This window comes from Numenius arquata, chromosome 1, assembly GCF_964106895.1.
Source record: "Numenius arquata chromosome 1, bNumArq3.hap1.1, whole genome shotgun sequence".
NCBI lineage: Eukaryota > Metazoa > Chordata > Aves > Charadriiformes > Scolopacidae > Numenius > Numenius arquata.
The window spans coordinates 116,671,059-116,686,484 of NC_133576.1; the positions used below are offsets into that span (position 1 = coordinate 116,671,059).

General features: G+C 38.1%; 1 protein-coding gene across 3 annotated transcripts in view; it reads right to left on the reverse strand.

Moving 5' to 3' along the window:
* Positions 1-15,426, reverse strand: part of PDS5B (PDS5 cohesin associated factor B) — a 114,259-nt gene that overhangs the window by 23,568 nt on the left and 75,265 nt on the right. For all 3 annotated transcript variants that reach the window (XM_074153350.1, XM_074153366.1, XM_074153358.1), the window contains exons 22-24: positions 14,320-14,388; positions 8,706-8,842; positions 2,571-2,694 (exon numbers count right to left, since the gene is read on the reverse strand). In XM_074153350.1, coding sequence (XP_074009451.1) covers positions 2,571-2,694; positions 8,706-8,842; positions 14,320-14,388 — 330 coding nt within the window. The remainder of the gene's footprint in view (positions 1-2,570; positions 2,695-8,705; positions 8,843-14,319; positions 14,389-15,426) is intronic.

Here is a 15,426-nt window from a genome sequence, read left to right on the forward strand (position 1 = left end):
GATAGCGTTACAAATTAATAAACTTTTATAATACTCATTGTCTACAATCAAGAAATGGATTCTGATACTAAACATTCTAAGCATAAACATACATGTATGCCTATGTAAACATGCAAATATCTCAAAAACAAACATACAGATGGTTTCCATAAGAGAGCAATACAGTAGCCCTTAAAAGCGCAAAAGCTACTGAAACCATTACAGTTACTCTGCATCTGAGGATCTGAACTCAATGGCCCGGCAGAGAAAAAGGAACCTGCAGAAGACCTCAACAAGATCTAGAGAAGTTATTCATGAATATTCAAAATCCATTAGGAGTTGCAGAGAAAAGTAAAGGCAGAATTCCTGACTTGACAGCTTACAATTGTACAGGCTGGATCAATGGGTTGAGGCCAACGGTATGAGATTCAACAAGGTCAAGTGCCAGGTCTTGCACTTGGGTCACAACGACCCTAAGGCAGCAATACAAGCTTGGGTAAGAGTGGCTGGAGAGCTGCCTGGCAGAAAAGGACCAGGGGGTGTTGGTCGACAGCTGGCTGAATATGAGCCAGCAGTGTGCCCAGGTGGCCAATAAGGCCAACGGCATCCTGGCCTGTATCAGGAACAGCGTGGTGAGTAGTACTATGGAAGTGATTTTATCTCTATACTTGGCACAGGTGAGGCCCCACCTCAAATACTGTCTCGTTTTGGGCCCCTCACTACAAGGAAGACATTGAGGCACTGGAGTGTTTCCAAAGAAGGGCAACAAAGATGGTGAGGGGTCTGGAGATCAAGTCTTATGAGGAAAGGCTGAGGGAGCTGGGGTTGTTCAGCCTAGAGAAAAAGAGGCTGAGGGGAGACCTTATCTCTCTCTACAACCTCCTTTCAGGTAGTTGTAGAGAGGTGAGGGTCGGTCTCTTCTCCCCAGTCACAGGCGACAGGACAAGAAGAAACAACCTCAAGCTGTGCCAGGGGAGGTTTAGACTGGATATTAGGAAGATTTTTTACACTGAAAGGGTTATTAAACATTGGAACAGGCTGCCCAAGGAAGTGGTTGAGTCACCATCCCTGGAGGTATTTAAAAGATGGGTTGACATAGAGCTTAGAGATATGGTTTAGTGATGATATTATGTCAGTGTTAGGTTGATGGTTGCACTAGATGATCTGAAAGGTCCCTTGCAACCTAGACAATTCTATGATTCTAAGAACAGATTTTGATCACTGGGATCAGAAGAAAACAGAACATGCAAATATAGTAATTAGCAAGGTTAGTCTGGCATAATATTATCCAGCTAGGGTATTCTTTCCAGAACAGAGACAGATCTTGTCATTACAGTAAGTGGCTACTTTCCTCTCTATTAATTTTTTTCTGAATTGTAAAAATCTTTAGAACTCATTTTGACACAAGAGTAACATTTCTATTAAGTTTTAGAATAGGAAGACTAAAAAGTATCAGTCCTCACTTTGGGTGTAAAGACCTTCAGTTATTACCAATGAATTTATGAATTCAAAGTTTAGTTTTATTTCTCTTGTTTTTCATAGCATTTGGGAACTAAAGGCTCATTTCCATTGGAATACAGAAGCTTAAAATCTACATAAACATTGTTAAAATAATATACAAGCCTAATACAGACTGTCTTACCCTGGTGTATGAATTATTTTTCTAGTGTAACTGTATCCAACTCCAAACAATTTAAGAACTTTAAAAAATACTCTGTGTGAAAACAAACAATATCGACACAGGAGCTATACTTTGTATTTTCTAATATTAAATGCCAATTTCAAGTATTCTGACATTTAAAATTGGTTGCAGCTTTTAAAGCTTTAGCTAGTCACAGGAATTAATGTCTAGAATAGAACATCACTATTACTGAAGGTATCTTCTGGAAGGAATTCCTTCCAGAGGATTTCTTGGCTTTTATAAAGTCAGGAGAATACCAACAGTTATACAAGTAACACCAACATGAGTTCCTCCATGGTTGCCTTACTCTTGGGTCATGAATCAATTTCTGTAGAATTTCCTAAGTCTAGAAGACAGGAGCACAGAGGATCTCTATATCTCTACTTATAATTTGAAAGCTATTTCCTTTCTGCTACTTTGGGCTCACAGGCAGAAATTAAGGATGACAATTCCAACATCTATTGAGAAATCTCTCCCTATCTCTTCTAACATTTAAAGGATGCCAGCTATCTTTGCAGGCCTCTATGTTCCAAATATAAGTATCAAGAAACCAAGGTCATTGTTGTCACCACAGTCCAATGTACTTCATATCATCTCATTTCAACTTCTAATAATGTCATAACGCAGCTGAGGTATTACTTTAAATCAATACTGAACTCCTCAGTTTATCAATATTCTAACATATCACTACTCTAAGTTAGCATTCCCCCACCGGGCAGCCTAGTACTATAGATCTAATGCTCATGCAAAAATCAGTCTTCAAGATCATGTAATGGAAAAATAAATTCACGCCAAGGCTGAATGTTTTGCATAAAATCAGATTAGCAGAAGTATACACAACATACAGAACAAACAACATATATACTCATACATTTGCTGATAACCCACAAATCCCACCTAATTTCCTTACATTTATGGCTAGCGCACACAGTTGGTACTGTTCTAAGGTGATGATTTCATGGTAACAAGGTTCTTGTGCCAACTTCACAATAGCATTCCCTGCAGCCAGCCTCAACCGAGACATATCAGGTTTACTGAAAAACAAGCACATGGATTATGAAGGTTAATTAGTAAAAAATTATTTGAATTAATTAAAACCCAATAACTTTGCATTGCCAAAAAGAAGGAAAAGTTTCCATGGACTTAGTCACCCCAACGCCCCCAAATCAACAGCAGAAGTAACTTCAAACCAAAAGTAGTTTCCATGGCACCACATTTTACAGCCTATTACCACATACCTATTACCTTGCCCCAGCTTAGCAATGAAAATACTCCTTGAAACTTTCTAGAAGTTCCTCAAGGGTTTGAAACAGTTTTACTTGTGCACTGGACCGGCACAGTCCAGATAGCCCCTCAGAGACCTCTTTAGCTTATAAGATACTTCTGTTCTCCTTCAGCAGGGGGGTCCTGCCAAAGAAGTAGCCCATTTCTAGTCCCTGAAGTTGCCAAACTTTATGTAGCAGTGATAGCTCAAGTCAACATAAATTAAGATTAATTAGACGTTATGATAAGTGACTAAGTGAATTGTATTTTTAAGACAATAGCAAAAAGGATTCAGCAAGTGAAAACATTTTCTACATGCTAAAAGTATTGTTACTTGACTTGCACACCCCAACTGCACTCTAGCAAAACAATCCAAGCATTTGCTAGTTTTCATATCAAAAGATGAATGTTTTTTTCTGTAACTTACAACCATATTTACAAAGGTTATCAGAATATCAAAAGCGTCTTCACACGAGCTTTACAAACTGATATCCACTTAATGCATGTACTAATAAACTTAGTTGAGCTTTCACTGTTCTTAGTAAATTTATTTCTGTAAACTGTATTATTTCTGCCTTTCTTCACAACAAACAAAAGAATTAAGAAGTCTTATGCATTGCTCACTTAAAACACTAATGAATTCTATTCAGAAGTAACAAGTACAGCTTTTTCCATTGATTACTTGGAGCACGAATCAAGTTGTATTCTTATTTAGAAATAATTATTCATTGAAGCAGGACAAATATTAACTTCTCAATCATTTGCCCTTTATCCTTAGGAAGAGCAAACACTGTATTCTTAAATCCATTAAATGCTTTATACAGTTTTCGTGATAGAGACAGAGATAAAAAAACATTATTAAACACAGAGTGCATGATAAAAATACCTACTAAAGAGCTTAAACCTTAAAGTTTATCTAATCAGGATTTATACACACCTCAGTATTTTATGAAAACCACAACATTTCAAAAAAAACCAAACCAGCAAATAGATCACAAACAATCAAGTGACAGGACAAAAGCTGAACTACCTTTCAAACAAGGCATGAAGATTAACATGGCAACGTCTAGTTCTTAAATGCTAAATTTCACTTTAAATAGCATCTAGTGTGATAAGTGAACCCCATAAAGATTCAATTTTTGCACTTCAGTGACAATTGACCAATAATTCCTTACAAGTGCAGAGTGACTAAGCCAAAGGATAAAATTAAAAACTTTCAGTCTTCCTCAGCTTTGGTAGGGAAAATATTTAATTCTGAAAATTGAATCAAAGATATTTCACATAAAAGTTGGCCAAATCTTTAGAGAGTATACATATCACAGAAATACCCACACGCACGCGTGCACGCTGTGGGAAGAAAGAGGAGGACAGCATCAGTTGTGAATATTATTCTTAGAGCTGAAGATGAAAATCAGATCTGTCTTATTCCCCAAAAGGATTATGTTAGAAGAAACTCTCAATTGAGGATTTATTTTTTATTAAATTCTTATAGCCAAAAGCTTTCTTATCTGCATTATCCCAAAGGACACAATTATTAGGGCTGAAATAAAAGCTTATGTATAATGTAATTGCAGGTTCCGATTCCTTCTAATAATTTTGAAAAATAGTACCAAAACCGCCATTGTCCTACTAGAAGCTCTCTAACAGACATAAGAGGGACCTGGATATTTGTTTTCTGGAGTGCTATTACTATTGATGAATACCACATGTTTGAAGTGAGAAAAAAAAAAGTGCAATGACATGGAAAGATTTTATCAAGTGCAAAACATAGTCTTAATTAAGGTGGTGGGCTGTACAAAGATAATCCAAATAAATGCGTCTTGAAAACATATCTGCTGCATTATCATTTTCTCTCACTTAAGAAGCTGGCAGTTAACATTTCTCCTTCTGCTCCAGAGGATAAATGCCAGTGCCCAATTCTCCATGTTCCATTGAATAGAAACTGTATTTTGACTACAACCTCTGAAAGTGTTGCATAGCAGATGATGTAGCAAGTTATCTACAGCACAGAACTATGAATTTCTAAATTCCAAAGTTTTAAAATAATTTTTCTCTTGGTAAGCTTCAGTTTAAGGAAAATGCAGAGAGCATTTCAGAAAAATCTCTATTAAGGTTCATATCTAATATCAACACTTTCAGCAACAGCTCCTGTCCTCTGATACTGAAATACTCTTATTTTATGCGTAGTATAGATTAAAATTAAAATACTACTACAAAGACATGCAAGATTCAACTTAGCTTTTTTACCTAACCACAAATAGAAAATCAGTATAACCTTGAATTTTAAATTTGCTAGACTGTTTATGACTAATACAATCAAAAAGAAAGACCTCGAAAGGACAGTTGAGATACTGTTTATTGACAAAATTCAATTGTAAAAAACCCAACACTGGTGAATTTAACCTACATATGCTAACATCTCAAAGCATTCAGTTGTTGTCTCAAAAGCAATTCAACAAAGTCATCAATCCTACTACTTCAAAGCGAGAAGGATGAACAGAAGTAGAGATTTGTTTATTTGTTTTCCAAGTGGGACATTACCTTCACCTAACGCTCTACACCAAACCATGCTTTGAAATTAAAAAAAAAAAATCCCATTCCCTTACACTGTCACTGAAATGTACAGTTGTGTAGATTTAAAGAGGCCTGGGAACACAGGAATTTTTATGGCTGTTAAGGACAGTAACACCAAGATGATTACAACATGACTAATGGCCCACATGAGGTCAAAGGTCTCCAGAGCCCCACAACTTTCAGGTAATTCAGTTATCTTGAGCAAAGTATACATCGTTTAAAAGACAAAGGCAAGCCATAAACACAAAAATTGACTCCATGTGGAATGACATCAGATCAAGTACAGTTTAAAAGATTATATTCTGTACTGAACAGGCAATTTTACTTGTTCCAAAGCCTACTTTAATTTGGAAGCAGTGTCAGATTTGCACAGTAGGGCCACAGTAAGCACTGCCAGAAAGAAGATACGTTCATTGCGTTCTCAAAGGGTGAAGAATAAAGGTCAGTAAGTGTCAGTGACACACCAGCAAGCTCCATGCAGAACTAATGCACCTGAAGCATCATCTCCTCTGCTTCAGGTTTTGAGAGTATGTGTGAGCACAGGAAGTACAGCTCACACAGAGACAACGGGGACCTCCCCACCTTGCAGCTTAGAGCTTTCCCAAAATGCAATATTGCGAATGACAGAGCAGTAACAGTTGGAAGGGACCTCTGGAGGTCATCTAGCCCAACCCCTTTGATCAGGCAGGGTCGCCTAAAGCAGTCTGCCCAGGACACTGTCCAGGTGGCTTTTGAATATCTCTAAGGACAGAAACTCCGCCACCTCTCTGGACAACCTGTGACAGTGCTCAGTCACCCTCACAGTGAAAAAGTGCTTCCTTGTGTACAGAACCTGCTGTAGTTCAGTTTATGCCTATTGCCTCTGGTCCTGTCACTGCGCACCGGCAAGAAGAGCCCGACTCCATCTTCTTTACACCCTCCGTTCAGTTATTTATACACATTGACAAGATCCCCCCTTAGACTTTTCTTCCCTAGGCTGAACAGTCCCAGCTCTTTCAGCCCTTCCTCATCCATCAGATGCTCCAATCCCTTAAGCATCTTTGTGGCCCTACAGCAGGCTCATTCCAGTAGCTCCACATCTCTCTTGTACTGAGGAACCCAAGTGTTCCATCACCTTCTCAGGGACTGAGGTGAGGTCAACTGGCCTATAGTTAGTTCTGTGGGTCCTCATTTCGATCCTTTTTGAAGGCAGAAGACACATTTGCTTTCCTCCAGTCTTCAGGCTACCTCTACAGTCAGCTTTCTGGACTACAAGTGCATGTTGTCAGCTCATGTCCAGCTTTTCATCCACCAGTGTCCCCAAGTCCTTCTCTGCAGGGCTGTTCTCAATCCCTCTTTTTATGTTTGAGTTTTGCCAGGATCTCCTTGCTCGTCCACACAGGTCTGCTGAAATATTCGCCTGACCTTCTGCTTTGACCACTCTTGAGCTGAGAGGATGCCTAAATACTAACTAGCTTTCTTGAGCCCCTTTTCCCTCCAGAGCCTTATCCAATGGGACTCTACACTAAGCAGATCTGTGAAGAGGCCCAAGTCCGTTCTCCTGAAGTCCAGCACTGTGATCTTGCTTTTTGCCCTCAGGATTCTGAACTCCACCATCTTATTGTCATTACAGCAAAGGCTGCCTTCAACCCTCACTCCCCCCACAAGTCCCTCCTTGTTGGGGAGTATGAGGCCCAGCAGAGCACCTCTCCTCTTTGGCTCCTATATCACTTGTGTCAAGAAGTTGTCATTGATGCTCTCCGGGAAGCACCTGGATTGTTTATGCACTGCTGTGTTGTTCCTCCAGCAGATAATAGAGTGGTTGAAGTCCCCCATGAGGGCCAAGGCCTATGAATGTGAAATTGTTTCCAGCTGTTTACAGAAGGCCTCATCCCTACTTCTTCCTGGTCAGGGGGCCTACAGCAGACACCCGCTACAATGTCACCCATACCAGCCTGCTCTTTAATCCTAACCCATAAACTATCAATTGGCTCATCATCCATCCCCAGGCAGAGCTCCAGGCTCTGAGGTTCAAGGGTTGCTTTTAATACAGAGCAACCTCTGATGTCATCATAGCTTTTTCCCCTCCCCTAAAAGCATGCTCAGCCCTCCACTAATTTTAATAACAAAGAGGTGACCACAGCATTATATACAGTTTCTATTATTATTTATAGTACAAAACTAATGGAAAAACTAAGTTTCTAAAACAGGCACAGTAAGGAATCATCACTCCAAGTATGAAAACACACAGGACCTACAGAACTGATCTATTCACAAACTACTGGATAAGCCAACAATATGCTCCGAGCAGTTATGTTAAAAAGCCAAATTACTTCCACTTAACTCCCTAGTAACTGCTATGAATGGTCATGTAACTTAATTTAAAACTATGAAACAATTATTTATAAGGAACTTTAAGACAGACTACATAGTTGCTACAAAGGTAACATTCTACATAATTTCCAGGTTTGCAATTTTGCACATACAACATAGGTTCTATCCGCATAATCACTGTATTACTCCCAAATTAAAACCTTTTTAGTCATACTGGCACAATCCACCCATGCCCTTAATGGCTTTTGTAGACATAAATTTTCAATGTTTGGCAAGGAATAGTGGCTGACAACTTGTCACTTCTCCTACCACAGAGGATTAAGAAAATACCCAGAAAAACAAATAAGTTGTCTAACAATCACATAAAAGGTAAATTATTTCTTGAGACTTAATCCTCTTCACACATTTCCCTTTTCCTTTCACTTTTAGAGGCCTCCAGGGATTAAAGTCTGCCTTCAAGCAGAAGTGCCTTATGTACTAGCTATTCCCACCTGATTTACTGCAACGTGCTATTATTTTTTATTAGAAAGCCTGCCTATCGGCCTTTGGCATACACAAAAACTAGTACATCAGGAAGAGCAAGCTGCATAAAAAATTAAAACCAATTTTCAACGGGAAAGAGGAAGTTACACAGTTTATTCTTGCAATATAGGTAATGGCCCTTTGAAGAAAGGGATATAACAAACAAAATAATGTTAAAATACAGCTATATCTACCATGTTAAAAAACTTGAGACTCATAAAACTTATGTAGGAATCCAGCCAAGCTTACCATTAGTTCTTATGAAATAAGATGTATAAATTGCTAAGCAGTCTAACAAAAAAGTTTAAGTACTACTTTGACTAAAAGTCTCCCTACCTCATTGTCAGATTAAATGTCACCATCTATCACATACCTAATTTTCCCTTGCTCTGTTAAATCTCCATCACTGTGTAATATTGTTGTTAGCAACCTCAGAGTAGAAGTTCCTGACTTGCTGTGGTTGTTCTTCATTCCTAGCAACCATCGAACCATCATCTTGATGGCCTGAATCTGAAAAAAAAAAATTCATACACACAAGTCAAATCACACCATGAATCTCAATTTTTAAATAATCTTCATCTTAATTTAATCATACAGTATTTTCCCAAGTGCTTTTTGCTGCTATGAACATAAGCCTGTCACGGCTGCAAAACATAATTTAAATACTGAAAGATAACTAGACATACATTCACTAGACAGCAACTTTTCACTGAAAGTCTCAAGCATATATTACAGCAAAAAAAAAAAAATCATACAACATTCAGTTAAATTTTGAACTGTTTCTTCTACTAAGCAATCACTGTCCTGTGAAAACATTACCTTAACTGAGCCTTAACTGGAATAGGCAAAACAATTTATACTTAAGAAGGTGTTACTGGATCAGAAAGCAGAACACGTTTTCATCTTCCTATATTTCTATAATTACTGTGCTTAAACAACCCCTATATATTCTTTATTTATATATGCAATATTTGAGTTTAAATTTAAGACATGTAAATTAAACACTCCATAAGACATTTTGACTAATGTTAGACTATGAACCTGTATTAAGATAACTCATCCCAGAAAATATTATTTCTTTCATGGCTATTTAAAGAAAAGCATCAAAGCCTGTTACTTAGGGTAACTTGTCTTTTGCCAAAGGAAACATCAAGTGTTTTGAGGCAAGCTTCTAAAAGTATGCAGAATCCGGCAGCTATCATGAAGCAATGAATAATTTCATGTTTCTTTAATGAAAATAAAGCATGAATTTGGAGATTGTTTGTTTTAGTATTTGAATCCCTTTGTCCTTTCATTTTCCTTCTATACAAGAGCAGAGACGATAAAGAAAACAAGAAGAGGAGTATCCTCTTACAGCAAAATGAAAATGCTTGTCTGAATCACATAGACATCCTTGGGAAGAAAAAGAAAAACAAACCAACCAAAACACCAAACCCTGAAATTCAAAAATACAAATCCCAAAAGCTTTAGAAAAACTAAGACACTTTTTGTACATAGTAACTTCAAATTTTCTCCTTAATGGGAAAGGCAGTTCTAATAGCTTTTATATAAACATTCATAATATCACCAAATGAAATTCATCATACAGTTGATCTATTCCATGTAACAAAGTGATCACAATGGTCCCTTCATATTTAAAATTTCTAGGATTGTCATCTATACATAAGTTTATTTTTTAGCACTGCAGCCCATTTACTCCACCTACAGAATTCTAATTCTATTGGGTAACACCAGCAAGAGGTAGGATGTTTGTTCTCAAGAACTCAAAATGCAAATGGAGTTTGTGGAACAGAACTGAAATAGTTTTGCCCTGGTTTCCAAAGGGTCTTCCACTGAAATAGCTGTAGGTATCCACCAGAAGATTTTAATAACAATAAAAACAACAGCAACAATAAAAGCAACAACAGCAGCAATTTTTTTGGCAGCTTAGCAAATCAGTTTCTTCATGGCATAACCAGTACTGAATTTCACTGAATTTTTAGAGTTGGAAGGGACCATAAAGATCATCTAGTCCAACTCCCCTGCTGAAGCAGGATTGCCCAGAGTATGTCAGAGCATGTTACTCAGGACTGCATCCAGGCGAGTCTTGAAAATCTCCAAAGAAGGGGACTCCACGACCTCCCTGGGCAGCCTGTTCCAGGGCTCTGTCACCCTCACCGTGAAGAAGTTTCTTCTCATATTTGAGTGGAACCTCCTATGTTCCAACTTGTGCCCGTTGCCCCTCGTCCTGTCACTGGCAACCACTGAAAAGAGCCTGGCTCCCTCCTCCTTCAACCCACCCTTCAGATACTTATAAGCATTGATAAGGTCTCCCCTCAGCCTTCTCTTCTCCAGGCTAAAGAGTCCCAGCTCTCTCAGCCTTTCTTCATAAGGGAGATGCTCCAATCCTTGAATCATCTTCGTTGCCCTTCGCTGGACTCTTTCCAGTAGTTCCCTGTCCCTCTTGAATTGGGGAGCCCAGAACTGGATGCAGTATTCCAGTTGTGGCCTCACCAGTGCAGAGTACAGGGGGAGAATGACTTCCCTCGACCTACCAGCCACACTCTTCCCTATGCAGCCCAGGATTCCTTTGGCCTTCCTGGCCACAAGAGCACACTGCTTGCTCATTGTCATTTTGCTGTCTACCAGGACCCCCAGATCTTTCTCTTCAGAACTTGACCCCAGCAGGTCCACACCTAACCTGTATTGGTGCCTGACACCTTGTACCATACCTTGTACCCATAACCATTAGCACCCCCCATTTGCTGGAAGGACAGAAACACGCTAGCCCCATTTGGTCTTCAAGTACATGACATATTCAGACAAGAAACAGCCATGTTACCCGGTGCCCTGACATTTCATGTCAGCTCCCAAGCAATTTCTATTTTAATCCTTGCTTCTCTCTTCCTCCTCCACAATTCCCTTCCTCCAATTTTACTGTTCGAATCTACTCTAGTCTTCCTTCCATGTAGCAAGTCCTTATCCCAACTCCTTCAGAATTCTCCTCTGACCCCACTATATCCCCTGTTTCTTTGAGATGTTAATGATGATGTGATGACATTCCAGCAACCCTTCAGAATTAAGCATTCCCATGAAATTAGTACAGGGCATAAGAATCCCCCCAGTCCCTGCTTCTGGCTACCTGAAGGCTTAAACACAACGTGAGTTTGCACTGCCCTCATGTTTTAAACTCTTTCTTTACAGCCAAATAGGATAACTATCAAAGGATAATTCTAGTTGCAAGGAGTGTCAGGAGGTCTCCAGTCCAATATCCTGCTCAAAGGAAAGTCAGCTATGAAATCAGACCATGTTGGTCTCAGTTTTGTCCACTGTGGTGCTGAAAGTCTCCAAGAATGAAGATTGCCCAGGCTCTCTTGGCAACCTGCAACCTCTTGCAACCTGTTGCATTGCCTGACTGTTCTCAGGCTTTTTCGTTATATCCAGTCTGGACCTCTTATTTCAATTGCGTCCCATGAGCCTAGAATTTTCCTCTGGGATTAAAAATTATTATACACAAGATGAAAATATCAAGAAAGTCAAAATACAACATGGGTCAGAACCATATCAGAGGCCACAAATGACTGCTTTGTACTCAACTTTGCAGCACAACACAAACTATGTGTATTTGAAGTGCAAGCAAAAGTAATAGGATGTTATAATTTCTGAGATAGTGAATATAATGTGACAGATCTCTGATTTGTCGTATAAGAAAACTGCAATTAACTACTACCTTTATATAAACCTAGTGAATAAGTATTAATTTTTAAGGTTAAAATTAACAGTTAAAAATAATCAACAGTTAAAACGCTCTTCTCTGATCTAGAGGTTATCACCATGCCTCCATTGTAAGAGTATAATAAGCTCCCATCCCATGTAGTGATTGTAGAAACGCTGTCTTCCCACTACATCAACATTATAACAGCTAGCTCAGGTTTCTGCTACTTGAGTTTTCAGAGCCACAAATGCTGCAGGTTTGTGCAGTAGTGAAAAATGAAACAATGCCCACCTAAAGCACAGTTAGAGAAATAGGATGAAAAACCAAATATTGCAGCGTACACAGATGGAAACAAGAAATATCACTGCTACTACATTAAGTCTCAACCACTGGATGGTGCACATACGTATGGTCACTGCCAAGAGAGATTACTGTTTTAGAGTAGACACTCAAGTGCCAGGTGTAAGAATCCAAGTTTAATTCATACATTAATCCAGTTCTAATCCAATAGTTAGTACTGTACCGAAACACTTCTCTACAGGCATCATTTCACTAAGTTTTAGCATTCAAAACTAAGGCTAGCCTGTATCAGTCTACATCTGTTAGGCTGGACAATACTAAAATTCATCAGTCCTTCCCCCTTTCATACTTAAACTTGTTAGTTTTAAGATCCCCGTTAGATATATTATACAGTTATGTTACAAATGGAGAAAGAGGCTTTTCAAATGAGAATGAAGAAAAATACATGTCAGAGAGAAATCGTTTATAAACTAATGGTGTGGCCTGCAGCATTCATTAAATATAGGCTTCTCAGTGGTAATAAATGCTAATTAAATTTGCAAATCAATTTTCACAATAACCTGTTTTCATTTGCCAATAAATGCTTCTTAGAGATTTCAGGCTTGGCTTCAACTTCAAATTGCCTCAAGATTTTCTATAAGCCAATTCCCTTCCAAATAGTGAAATTTATGAAAAGTTTTATCAACATAAAAATGCATTTTAGAGTGATGTTACAGCTTCACAAATCATTTAAAAAAATAAAGGAAAACAATATTTACTACTTCTAGTTACATGTATAAATACTGAAGTGAAATCATGTCTATTTTAAACAAGCAGTTCATGAAACAAAACCAAACAAGCATTCTTTTATGCAGTACACTCCAAAAACTGTTAACTATGGAATTGCACAAATACGAAAACTATCTTTGCTGTAGCCAAAAAAATAAAAGCTAACAAATAAATTCCAAACACAACTGAGCATTTCCAATAATGAGTTCTGTACCAAGCTGGAAACCAAAGTACTTACTAAACCAGCAAAGAAGGAGGTATTCTACAGAGTTTAACAACTTCAAGAAAGGAGGCAAAGAACTTTTTTAAACCATCAGAGTGACTTTATTCAAAAGGCACTGGAAATTAAATGACTGCTATAATTAATTTAGAAACAGCATGCTACAAAGGACCTGCATTTTTCTTAATCTGAAAGCAAACGTGAAGCACAATCTATTCCTGTTCTGAAGAAAGGGCATTTAAAAACAAATACAGACGTAGGATGCATTTTCCACAGTACAAGTCTATCTCTGATTCAGTGAAATATTGAGTGAGAGTATCTATTACCAAGTCCAGAAAATATAATAATAAACTTACTCCAAAAAAAAGAAGCAGATTGAGATGACATTTTTAAGTAAAAAAAAACAACCAAAGCCCCACCATTTTAAAGTGTCTTTTTTTTTTTCTGAATTCTAGGTTTTTCCTCTAATATAGACTGTAGACAGAGAAAAGCAATGTAACACATTTATTCATTTCAGCAAACTGACACATCCAGAACCAATTTTTTCTTTATTCCAAAACAACACTGAAAGTTTCTTGCAATGTCCTAAAAATTCAAAGGAAAAAGAACAGACTTTAAACAAAGTCTCTATGGTATTTAACTCCTATGTTAAACAGGAGGGGGGAAAAAAAATTACTTTAACTCTGGTAGTATCTGGAATACTTAAGTGTCGCACACCAAACCTGTGCCTATAAAAAGCTATAACAATTCAATAAAGTGTATATGTAAATGTATTTATAAAAGTAAAAAAGTAAATGCTCCCAAAAGCAAATTCTTTTCTTCTGGCAATCAAAAAAAGTGTATGCTAATAAGATCCTCAATTTAAAAATAGTTACTTTTTTACATCTAGAAAGGTGATAAGGAAATGGAGAAAAGCAGTTGACAGCTTTAGAAATCCAGATATTTAACTTTCTTTACGAGATATTATACATAAAATCACAGGAAAATACAGTAAGTGCTACTTACTTTAACAAGCGTTTCAGGAGACACTTCTTCATCTGGGACCCAAAGTTTTGTTGTCTTTTTTCCTGGAAGCTAAACCAAACGTTACATATTATTACACTACAATTACTCTTCACTGAAACCTGCTGCAACCTCCACTTTCCTGTTTGTTTCTGAAAACAATACAGCAGCACTCACTAGTGAGCTTTATTCCTTCAGTATTTTATAGGAATAACTATTACAGAAGTGAGAGGCTGTTCTTACATCACTATTCAAGTATCAGCAAATTTAACAGTAGTTAAGGAGGTCTTGCTGCTGCTGTTGTTGCTACCTGAAAACTATCACTTCAGAGTAATAGCTGTTGCTTTGAAAATAATTTCCAGTTTCACAGAATCACAGAATGATATGGGGTTGGAAAGGACCTCTGGAGATCATCTAGTCCAACCCCCTGGCCAAAGCAGGTCCACCTAGAGCAGGTTGCACAGGAACGTGTCCAGGTGTGTTTTGAATGTCTCCAGAGAAGGAGACTCCACCACTTCTCTGGGCAGCCTGTTCCAGTGCTCTGCCACCCTCAAAGTGAAGAAGTTCCTCCTCATGTTTAGATGGAACTTCCTATGTTCAAATTTGTGCCCATTTCCTCTTGTCCTGTCACTGGACGCCACTGAAAAAAGACTGGCCCCATCCTCCTGACACCCATCCTTTAAGTATTTATAGGTGTTGATCAGATCCCCCCTCAGTCAGACCCAAGTCCCTCAGTCTCCACATCCAGTAGATTGGAACCTCAAAACGCATAGTTTTAGACAGTAAATCTTTCAACAATGGCTGACAATGCACAAGTTCTTTCATTTTACAACCACTATCAATACAGAAGTATTAGAAAAATTAAAATTCAGTCTTCCATTTAAACAGTGTATTTTAGTTTCAAATGTGTCATGCTTCCTAAAAAAAATAATAAAGTCACAACTTGCTTCTTCAAGACAAGAGACTGAGTGAAGTCAATACCAATTTTCCCATTTTTAACAAAAGGCAAGTCATGAGTGATCAAATGCCGTGCTACAGTTTGTTGCTTTTGTAAGGACTAACAAATTATACTAGTTCCTTCCCTGTACTGTGGGTTTTCAACTGAGTCAA